Source organism: Pyxicephalus adspersus, chromosome 2 (genome assembly GCF_032062135.1).
Source record: "Pyxicephalus adspersus chromosome 2, UCB_Pads_2.0, whole genome shotgun sequence".
Taxonomy (NCBI): domain Eukaryota; kingdom Metazoa; phylum Chordata; class Amphibia; order Anura; family Pyxicephalidae; genus Pyxicephalus; species Pyxicephalus adspersus.
The window spans coordinates 9,874,873-9,886,666 of record NC_092859.1 but is presented as its reverse complement, the minus strand read 5'-3'; the positions used below and the strand labels follow the sequence as shown (position 1 = coordinate 9,886,666).

At 40.1% G+C, this 11,794-nt stretch overlaps 1 protein-coding gene across 1 annotated transcript in view; it reads right to left on the bottom strand.

The window, feature by feature from the left end:
* Positions 1-2,557: 2,557 nt before the first annotated feature.
* Positions 2,558-11,794, bottom strand: part of LOC140322318 (DENN domain-containing protein 1B-like) — a gene marked incomplete in the record, with an annotated part of 33,970 nt that continues 24,733 nt past the window's right edge. Inside the window, 7 exon segments of the mRNA XM_072398897.1 lie at positions 2,558-3,675; positions 4,347-4,568; positions 6,909-7,016; positions 7,572-7,628; positions 8,804-8,898; positions 10,388-10,493; positions 11,336-11,437. Of these exon segments, the coding sequence (XP_072254998.1) occupies positions 2,731-3,675; positions 4,347-4,568; positions 6,909-7,016; positions 7,572-7,628; positions 8,804-8,898; positions 10,388-10,493; positions 11,336-11,437 (1,635 nt within the window).

The following is an 11,794-nucleotide window of genomic DNA, read 5'->3' as shown; positions in this document are numbered from 1 at the left end:
AGGTTTGAGAGGTCAACTAAGGTCAGAGTTCCTGCCCTAAAAAGCCCCCGAGTGTGCATACCTACATTAGGTACCTAAGGTCTATCTTTAAAGCTGAAATAAAGTTAAAAAATCACATACCTTTAATCCAACAGGACTCGTAATGGCGCCATCTCCTTTTCCGGTCTTCTTGCTGTGTCACCTGGTCTCGCACTGCACAGGTGCAATATCAGGTGACATAGCCTGCTGTAAAGGGGGAAAAAAAGCTGATCTCACATGCGTGAGATCAGCATCTGTTTCTCCTTAGTGGTAAAAATGTCCCCTCTGCGCATGCCCAAGATCGGGCACACGCAGAAGGAGCAGCCAAGAGTCTCCTGGGCTGCGTGACATAGGTATCCCGGGGGGCTCTGTGCTTCCAACTAAGTATTTATCACTGCAGCTTTAAGTCTTGATCACCAGTTGAGCTTAGGTCCTTTTAAGTAATGGAAACATCTCCATAACTGTTATTCGTTGCTGAAATGTGGACTCACAACTGGGTGAGATCAATTTGATAGGGTGGTGTTTGTCAAACTTAAGGTGCGTACACACTTCCAATTTTTATCGTTCAAAACGAACGATCGATTGGGCAAAAATCGTTCGTAAAAAAAGTAACCAACGAGGAAAGTCGTTGGAAACGAACGACCGGACCGGCGGATCGGATTGGACGACGATCGTTGACCATCGTTCGTGTGTACGATCGTTCGTTGATCGTCCATGGTCTGAGCATGCGTAATGAACGAACGTTCGTTCACTTTCCTGTCGTGCACATAGTTCCTCTATCGCTCAAACGATCGTATCTATTGTGTGTACAATATCTACGAACGATCGTGTCGTTACCTCTATGTGCAGGATCGGTGCTATACGATCGTTCGTCGTTCGTTTTCCAACGATAATAATTGGAAGTGTGTACGTAGCTTAATAATGACTTCCCACCTTTAACTTTTACACCGGAGAGTAAGACTCAAGTAAACAAACATAAATGAGTCTTACTGGTTGAAGACCCTGATTTCTTGCACTCATTTAAGCTTTACTAGAACGATTTTTGCATAAACGCAATAACAACTGGCTTTTCTACAGAGCACCTAAACTGGTTTTAAAGAAAACCATTTATGAAGGAAAAATGCAGACTGTCATTGCTGACCTATCCCTCTGACAATTCTAATTGCCTTGTTCTAGGACTTAGTATATTTGTGCAAACAAGAACTTTTGTCTAATGCATATTTGTTTTAGGTCAGGTAGTACTGACCTTAATAGGCCACCATAACATCCAAGATGGTATTGGAATACTGTGCAGGTCTCTATTGTCTAATAACATTGTCTTCAGTATTTGACAACCACATACTGCTTGGTCTTTGGGATAAACAACAGCACTTTTAGCTGGGCACACCACCCCACACTTTTCAGTAACCAACCGGCTGTTTTTAGGTGGTGGTAAAGAGTTGGTTCACAACACAGGGGTTGCCACCCGCCTTTAATTTCTTCCCACCAAGCTTAAAAATTTGCTGGGTTGAACACTCAAACAATGTAATTCCCAATTCTTTAAACCATACCGTAGTCCTTTACTGCTGCCTGGGAAATTCTAATAATGTGTGTGGATCCTGACCTTCCAGAAGTATAGTAGAATTCCTGTTCTAATAAGAACATAGAGCAAGAGCTCTTGGAGGGGTGTAAGATTGAACTGGGATTCTGAAAGCATGACCTGGATGACTTTGTCTTTTTGCTGGAAATAAAAGGATGTACCGCTCCACCTGCCTACGGCTTCAGAAGTCAAGGATGGTTTGTTTAAAAGCTCATTTGCTGATGAAACACAGATTCACTTAAAAAAAAGAGACCCCGTACAGTGCTCAACCCAGAATTTTTTTAAGCTGGGTGGGAAGAAATTTTAGGTGGGTGGCAGCCCCTGTATTGTGACCAAACTTTTTGGTAACCACCCAAAAACAGCCGGGTGGGTCCTGAAAAGTGCCGGATGGTGCGCCCAGCTAAAAGTGCCTGGGGAGAACCCTGCCGTAGATTATCCAGTCTTCCTCCTTGAGAACCAAGCACTATACTTTTCCTCTCCTGCATGCTTTAATAGCACCACACTGTTAGTGGCAGCTACTTTGGGTGATAAAAATCTAACAACCTTTATACATGTATTTTACTTGTGCATTTAGCTTTTTGCTAGGAGTATTTCCTAAATTATGTCTAGAATATAAATGCCACTGCAACCAAGCAATATTTTGATATTTATCCACAGAGTTATTTAGTAGAACAGTTCAAAGGTCAAGGCTTTAATTGCAATGTATGGTATCAATATATATCATTTACTTTCCATCTGTCCTTGTCTGGTCTAAGTAAAGTGACTTCTGATTGGTTGCCATAATTTGCTCTGGGCTCTACCGTGTTTCCCCGAAAATAAGACACTGTCTTATATTTTTTTGGGCTTCCAAAAACACACTAGGTCTTATTTTCGGGGAAACACGGTAGTGTAATGAATCAAGTCAACAGTTCTCAATGTTGCTGGACACAGCATTGTGTTAAATATCAGAGGGTTCAATGCTTTTTAATATTGTTGTGAATTTTAACATTTTTTTATTTAGAGTTTAACAATCATTATCATTTAATAACAAAACTGCATCTTACATATATACTGTATTATAGAGAAGCTGTTTTGATGGATAAGTCACTAAGGCAGTACACAAAATACATCCTACTACAGAAAGCACACAATATTTACTGTACAGATTCCACCTCAAACCTTTTCTTCAGTTCTGAGACTTTGGGCAGAGGTGATGCCTTCAACTCTATAGACACTGGAGATAACCCCGCTTCTTGTTTTGCATCTTCTACACTTCTTTTGGGAGATACTGGCATGAGACCATCATTTCCCAGAGAAAGAGGTGCAGTGGTGTCCGTTATTGGGCTTTTGGGTAATTCAAATTTGGGTGTACTCTGGGTCCTAAGAAACACAGGGCCAACGCGATATACAGGAGTGTTGGGTTTTGGGCTGTTAAATATCTGAGACATAGGCCTCTGTGTATTAAATGAGCGAAAGTTGGGTATGACTTTCTCTGCTTGCTCAGTTTCCTTCTTGGTCCCCGTCCAGACCATTCTAGGGTCCAGAGTCCTGGCCTGGAAACGAGAGATTGCTGATCGAACACTGGGCCCTGACACAATATGTGGAGTTTCACCAGAAGCTTTTCTTACCGTTATATCCTTTTGGGGCAGCAATGGTAAAGGATTCTCCTGTTTCATATCTTCTTTCCTGGTAGGACAAATGTCAGGTTCTGGGATTGGAAGAATAATTTTGACCTTACTTGTGACTGGAGAAGTCTGTGAAATAACTTGGGGAGTTTCTGGTATAACCTCTGAAGATGATATTGTTTTTTCTGTAATGGAGGATGGGATATCAGGCTTCTGGGAAGTTACTTCTGCAGCTGATGATGAAGTGATGTCTTCTTTGGTCTCTAAAGTGGTGTCTGGAATGGTTGATACAGGATCAGATAACACATCAATGATGGGTGAAGCATGATCAGAGGCATTTGATATATTATCTGGAGTAGAACCGGCCTCCGGTGATTCGAGGCTGTCTACAGTTCCTTCATCAACTTCCTGGAGGTACCAGAGGTCCGAATGTCTTGGTTGGCTAAAACTGAGTCGTATATCCTCTTCACTAGACTGTGGTAATGAAGGAGGAAGAGAGAAGCAGGTCAGCAATATAGTATTATGTATGTTTAAATCTATAAGTAAGTAAAAAGCCAGCTAAAAAATGCAAGGATGTAACCAAAGTATTGAAAGGTAGCATAATATTACCATCTATAAGTCAGGGTTTCTCAACCAGGGTCCCTCCTGAGCTTGCTAAGGGGTTCCTTGAGCAATTTGGACCTATCGGATCAGTTTAATTGATACCAGTTTTGACTATCTATAAGGATGATATTCTTCTGGCTAGCAATGTAAGAGGCATTCCACCCACTGACGACCACACTAATGTACCATGAGCTGTGAATATAATAATTATAGGAATTGCCGGAAAGAGTTACCCTATGTTAAAAAGGAAGAGCAATTCTGCTATAAGTAGTACTGTTTCCCAGTACTAAAAAAGGGGAATAGATATTTGATATAAACGTAACCATAATGGCCAGTGACAAAGGGTCCCCTGATTTAGATTCCTATTCATCCGCTATTTAGATAGCAGGATTTTGGATATTTTGTTCCATAACAGCTGCATGACCTTTCTTTCCAGTTGGGCAAACAAGGGAATCTAAATTGATTGGTTGCTGGGTTGTTATGAATCTTTTTGTTTTTTTCCATAGGTTAATATTTAGTTTGCTCCTCTCTGTGGCACTTACCTTTCCAAAGTACTGACTGTCATCTAGACTAAAGCAATCCAGGCTGTGAGCCCCATACAGTGCACGCTCCCTTCCTGGTGCTCTTGTGTTTAGGGTTTCAAATATTTCATTAAGCAGATCCATGCCTTCATCAAGAAGAGGGAAATCATTCTCTTCAGTAGGCTGGGTGCCCCCTTCTTCACTTGTACCTTCTTCACCAAATCTGACACAGCACAACACATTTCATCACACAGTGTTAAAACATGCTCTGAGATGAGATAACATGCAAATAAATAATAAAGGGGTAATAGGACACTCAGGAGCTGAATGACTGTAATATGATATTACAGGGGTAATAGGACACTCAGGAGCTGGGTGACTGTAATATGATGTTACAGGGGTAAAAAGACACTCAGCCCCATAAAATCAATCCTCTGTTCAGGGGATGCTTTGACTGCTATCACCCAGTCATCGGAATTGGGTTCTTGTCAAAGTTGTTTGACCAGAAACACCCCACAAACCTTCTATTCAGAAGATGCTCTGATCCTACACATCTAGTCATTACAATTTGGCCTCTGTCAAGGTCGTTTGACTAGGAGCACCCCGCACAACCTTCCATTTTGGATATGCTGTCATCCCATTTATTTAGCTGTCTCAATTTGGCAATTGTCAAAGTGCTTGACCAGGAGCACCCCAGAAGACCTTATATTCTGGAGATCCTCTGTCTCCACTTATCTAAACATCACAATTTGGCTTTGGCCTGACCTGGAAAACCCCACAATACTTATTTTGGACATGCACTGACCCTACTCATCACAATTTGAACATTGTCAAAGTAACTTGACCAGGAACACTCCAGGAACAAGAAAAGACATTCTGGAAATGCTTTGACCCCACTTATCTAACTGTCAAACTCCAGGAAAAACCAAGACCTTTCATTCTGGAGATGCTCGGACCCCACTGGACTATTGGATTATTGTTTATGATACAGAGCAAGCTAAATATTATCCAAAAAATGTAATTTTGTATATGCAGCTAATATAAGAATTGGTCTTGATATTAACCTCCAATGATTCCATATACAACTGCACTCAGAACAGAAGGAGGTTCAGCCAGTCAGACACTACTTTATGCACATGTGAGAGCAAAACAATGACTCTTCTTGAGTTCTTCTGCTCCCTCGCAGTCCAATCAGCATGCTGTGGGTGAGTTCTCAAGGGAATGGACCTAGTTGTGATGTCTAGCGTAAGTCCTCTAATATATGTGTGTTTCAATGTTGTATTGCTCAGATTTGAAACACCATACCATGCCATTATAACATTATTATTAATATTAAAATAAATCCAAATAGCATATAGCTGTGTCCCTGAATTTCTTTCTTCTCTCTTTTCTTTCATACCTCATGTCTGACTCAAGATTCTTGATGTAGGTGCTGTACTTGTCAGCATTATTAACATTTAAACTATTTTCTTGCCACTGAACATGACATCGAATTAATGGCATTTAATCCTTTAATTATGGTTATAAAAAAGTAGCATGATTCATTTTTCTTTAAACTGCGGCTTTAGAAGATAAAAATAACTTTACAAATTTCAACATTTTAACTTTTATCATAACGGTAACTTTCAAAACCATAGTAATAATTTCAATATCTCTAAATATTGGGTGCCTTGGTCATCCGCCAAGGTTCCATTTCCAGACCCATTTCTCCTTATAGAGATCAGAGGATAGGTCACTGGAGAGATGAGTATAAGAGCTCGTCATTGCAGGGTCCTACCGATAGCACTTTTTACTGAGTTGTTTTAAACAAACCCTCTATTGCAAGAAAAGTGCAAACTAGGAAAAGTCAAGAGCCAATCTTTTGAGACAAGGTCATGGTAAAGCCATACACTGGGCATTCAAAACATAATTTCCAATTATTTCCAACTTGGCAGAAAATAATGTTCATTTTTTAGTAAATCAAAGGAGGCAATGATCCTACATTGTGCATGATGTTGTTAGATCAGCCATTCTCAGCCAGGGTTCCTTCAGAGATTGCTTAGAGGTTCCTCAAACTGTACCTGATTGACCTCCAATTTGATAATGCCTGTATAGATTTGGGGTCGACATACCTTGGTAGAGCCCACTGCAAGACTCTACTGTTATTAAGTGTCCATAAAGGTGGTATTTTAGCCATCACTGTAAGAGGGGTATTCTTTCCACTGGCCACTAATTTAGGAGGCCTATTTCCCTTAGTCCAATCCTCGAGGTTCGGCATTATGTATGGGTTTTACCACATGTAGTCTGCTTAGGGTTAACATCCACCAAAACATTTTGATATTTGCATATCTATCCTAAGTGCTAGCCCCTGCTTGCAAACGGGTGGGTTCTCCTAAGTGGTGTACTGATACAAGGTACTGTGATGTGTTTGGGAAAATATGTACAGCTTCCTGGTGGCCCTTATCTTCCCGGATAACATAAAAAAGCATGAAGGCTCATTTATTGGTTCACCAGGTAAAAAATTAAGAATGTAGGTGGAGGAACCAGAAAAGGCAAAATGTAATCAGATGCAAGATGACTGGTAAACCCTAAAAAATAAATTACCTGTCCAAAGTGCTGTGTGATTGGCAGCCGGTGCTGCAGTCTGTCGTGGTTTTGGGTTGGAGATCCCTCTGCTTTAAAGGAGCCCATACGCTGGATCTGACGTTGGTCCTGTGGAATACAGATCAGTATACCTGCCTGATCAAACATGGATCCACCGTTACTAATAAGGGCCATATTTATAAAACAAGGAGGAACATCATAGCTCATGTTCCTGTCTAGATCTGACCACATATGACAACCATAGTTGCCAGCATTAACCCATGCTTTATAAGCGGCTTATAAAGGTTAGAGCCCCAAGAGCTGAGGCCAGTCAACATCTTAATCTTTAGGCCCTCAAAGTTCAGTTCAATGACCCGTGCTAATGAAATGCATTCATTGATGCCTAAACCACCAAGCCAAATTTTAATATCAGCATTAAACATTGGTTGACTTGACAATTACTCTTTTAATAATGCACACTATTGTTGTATCCAATGATTTTTAGGGTTCGAAAAACCTTGGGTTGGAAAATGGACGACAATGTAAAATGTGACAATGTGACGTTATCAAACAAGGAATAAGGACAAACTGCCATCTTTAGTCAGTGGTAACATCCACAAGCTGAAAAGTTTTGTTTTTAGAAACTAGACCCAAATGACAAGCTGACAAGCCCCAAATTCTCACCTTGTGTTTAATGCGTCTCTTCATTCCTTGCAGACTAGTCTTGGCCTGACCCTTCGCCTAGAAAAATTAAACCAAACATGACAAACATTAAAACATGCCAATCTAAAAGAAAGAGGGCTGTAAGTCGACATCCTATACTGAACATATTAAGACAGATTAGCACTCGTTTTTTATGCCTGCACTCCTCTTACCCTATGAAATTGAGCTTCTATTCCTAATATTCACTTATTTTACATTCTTTTTTATAAAAAAGTGAAAATTTAACTTTCAGTGGTATGGAAGACCAACCATGTTCACTATTAATCTTCTAAAACTTGAAATTAAATTGAAATAATAAACCTATTTCTTCTGCTTAGTGTGTGTGTGTTCATGATTGGAAAGAAAACCTTGTATATCATTTGTGTTATTGCATACTCATAGAGACATGCACTGTAGTATTTTACAGAGTCCATGGTTAAGTCACTGCCTTTTGGTGGAGCTCACAATCCAATGCTTCTACTACAGCTGTATGTTATTAACATCACATGGAATCCTAGGGTTCCTAAAGAAGTTGCTATGGGGTGCTTTGATCAATGAGCAAGTTGTGCTTCCCAGTTTTAGTGACATTTTTGTTTTTTTGGTTATCTGTCCCCCTGGCCAGCAGCGTAAGGGGCATTCCTCCTTCTGACCCCCACACTAATATACAGTGAGCTGTGCATATAGTAATTATAGAAGCCATTCCCTGAAGACCTGAAAGTTATTTTAAAGTTTCCCCCCAAAAAAAGGTTAAGAATGGCTGATCTAAAGCTCTAAGGTCTTTCGGGGTGAAGTCAGTTACCCTACCAGTATGGTTTGGGAAAAAAACATAAGGAGAATTATGTACACAATCCATACAGATATTATTTTTCCCAAGATTTGAACCTTAGACCTTAGTGAGCTTGCCCCCATGCAGCCAACACCATTTAACCTTAAGTTATATCATTAAGGCTGCTAGAAAACCGGAACGTTACATTTCTTCCATGACATGAGCCACAGAGAGGCTTTTCTGGGTAACAATTTGATAGCAGGCATCAAGCCATATTTTTTAACGGGTAGGAGGGTTAAAGTTTCAAACAAAAAAAATGGTGAACGGGTTCACTTGACAAGGCTGTGAAGAGTTTCCAAATAAAGTTGTTAGTGTTCAGAAAAGGCTCAAGTCACCCATATTACATCCTAGACTGAAATGAACCCAAAAAAATCAAGAAGGTCCTTACATATCTAAGCATGTTCCTGACAGTAGGATGTGTTCTGTTCTTCACGTTATTGATCAGCGTGCCTCCTCCTTTCTGGATGAAAAAAATAAAAAAAACTGGTATGATCTGGAGGCTCCTGTGGAAAAATGAAACTTGTTATAATATTCTACAAGGATTGCTTAGAAAGGGAACTTTCTTAGTTGTTTATTAAACAGCTAAAGGTATAGCTAAAAACCATACGGAGGACAGGTTTTAGATATTGTTCTTACCTACTGAATGCTGTGATTTTGTAGTGCTAGACAAATGGGAAATACAAGGTTCCAACTTTAATTGGTACTTAAAATGTGGACAATTTTGGCTTCATATTATGAGTTCTCATGTCACAAAGGTCTTTAACCTTGTCAACAAAACAAGGCCATTAGTTGAATTAGGTGGGATTTGTCCTCAACCATGAAAAGTACCAACTAGACAAGGCGATGTGAATTAGGCATTTAACGACCATTTATTATTATTATTATTATTATTATTATTACACAGTATTTATATAGCGCCATCATATAACGCAGCGCTGTACAAAGTCCATAGTGGTGTCACTAGCTGTCCCTCAAAGGAACTCACAATCTAATGTCCCTACTATAGTCATATGTCATTAATGTAGTCTAAGGTCAATTTATGGGGAAGCCAATTAACCTTACTGCATGTTTTTGGGATGTGGGAGGAAACTGGAGTACCCAGAGAAAACCCACGCAGACATGGGGAGAACCTGCAAACTCCATGCTTCTCATGTGACTATAAATTGGCTAAGTTGGTGCAATTTGTTAGAACTGAGTAAATCTAGTTGAGTTAAATGTGACTTGCAATACCATGACCTGGAGTGCAAACCTAACCAACATACTTACACAATAAGGCTGAAGAAGGACCCCTGTCCTCAAAATGGAACGAAAGTCCCACCGTTAACTGGCCCATTGGTTGACAGAGAAGCCTGGCAATAAAACCTGCCCTTGTGCATGCCAGGAATGAATGAACTCGCACGTGCCGGGGTAGTTAAGTCATCCCAGCACGGGCAATCAAGATGACTGAAGATCATCTTTGGGAAGTAAAGCACAAGAAATATGGCGGTGCCCTGTGATGGAACAGGGAGAGGTAATCTCGGGTTTAGTTCCGCTTCAGTCTCCCACATGCCTGGCTCAGAGGTGGGCAAAAAAAAAAAGTCCTACTGTTGGCAGTTTTGCTAAACTTACATGGCAATACATTTTTTAGGATAAGCTTATTTGGAAACAAGTTCTTCTTCAAGGTACAGCACATGTGCAGCTATTCTCCATAGGTCCTAAATACTGGCTAAACCGCAGTATCCCAAGGAACCATTTGTTCAAAAGAAGGAGGGAGCACTGGTGAACCCAGCAAAGGAAGAGATTCCTGTACTAGATTGCCCACAAATCCTGCACAAGTTTGAATTCATTTTATTAGGAAGTTTGAGATGATGCTTATTTTATTTCAAGATTAATTATCCTTTATTTTGCACACTCTTGTGATCTCCATCACCAAAGTGGTGGCTGTATAGTAGAAGGACATTCCCAAGCTTCGAGTCATTATCACACTAATTACTGTCTATGGACTTTGTACCTGACAATCCACATTTGGTAACTTCTTGTTCAAATAAATCAGTGAATTCATCTCCGGAATTCAGCTTCTCCAATCGATTGTCTATGAACTGGAAGGAAAAAAACTTACGTTAACCAATAAATATAAATAATATAAATAATCCAGGCCGTTCCCCCACAGCCAATCATTAATAAATTAAAATATAATAATACATTCTGCTCTCCCCCTGAAGGCTGTCTCTAATGAGCTCTCTGGAACTGGATAACAGTAAATTAGGCCGAATGTCTGGCAATGCTCAGTTCCCTGGGAGCTGTGTCTACTGTCAATATCTGTTAGGTCTATCATAGATCTCAGCCAAGCTTAAAGCTTGGAAACTTTATTAGGCGATCACAAGATCATCGGAAGCAGTTACTGTATATAGTTCAACTTTTTCTTTCTTCATAATAATGTACTTCTATTGTACATGCCAAATGAGTCAGAACAAATTCCCCAGTGGAGCTAAGTGGATTGCTCTTAGATAAATTGATTTTGCCGTAAAACTGCCAATTGTGCATTTGCTAAAAGTTTGTTGAAAATTGGCTTAAGGTTTTACCATATAGAGAGCATTTCTGAGTACAACCCCCTTGTGAGGCTTGGCGTTGTAGCTTTATTTTTGCATTCTGGGTCATTGACTTAGATTAATAAATTTAATGGGTCAACAAAACACCTAAAGCACTAGTATTACAAAATGGCAACAATTTTAGCCACTGGAAACCAAAAAACTGCAACAGTGGATATTTTGCAAAAACACAAGGCAAGATATCCTTATAGATGTACATATTGACCATGAATTCACAATGGTATAGAAAGATAAACCGTAATTAACAGTGGATAATGAAAACAATGTACACATCCCAGCAGTATATAATGGGGAAAAACAAACCCTCCCTCCACCAAAACCAATGCTCAAACCTGTGAGAAAAGCTGGAGGTGGACGGCGTTCTGCAGGAAGGTCTTCATGGAGCTACACTTGTGGCTAAGGAAGGTCTCCTGGCAGAAAGAGATTGGTTCCCCCTGTGCAGACACAATAAACAGTGAGTCAGTTACAGCTGTTATAACAATGGACGTCCTTTCACCTATCAGTGTGTGTCAGTGAAACTTCTAGCAATTTCACTTAGGTACCCAAGCTCCAAGCTGGATTCATGGATGGTAACAAGAAAAGTTCTTGGAGGGACATGAGTTTGCAGCGTAGTTGCAGAACTTTTCCATAACTTTTTGTATGTCTTTTGATACTTGCAGCAGCGGCTTTAAGAGCAAGGATTTTCAACAAATAGTTGGGTTTTGGTGTTGCCAAATCACACACAGAGTTTACACAAGGCTGAAGAATGTCTTCCTATGAATATGAAAATGCTGGGTGTCTGGGACCCTAAT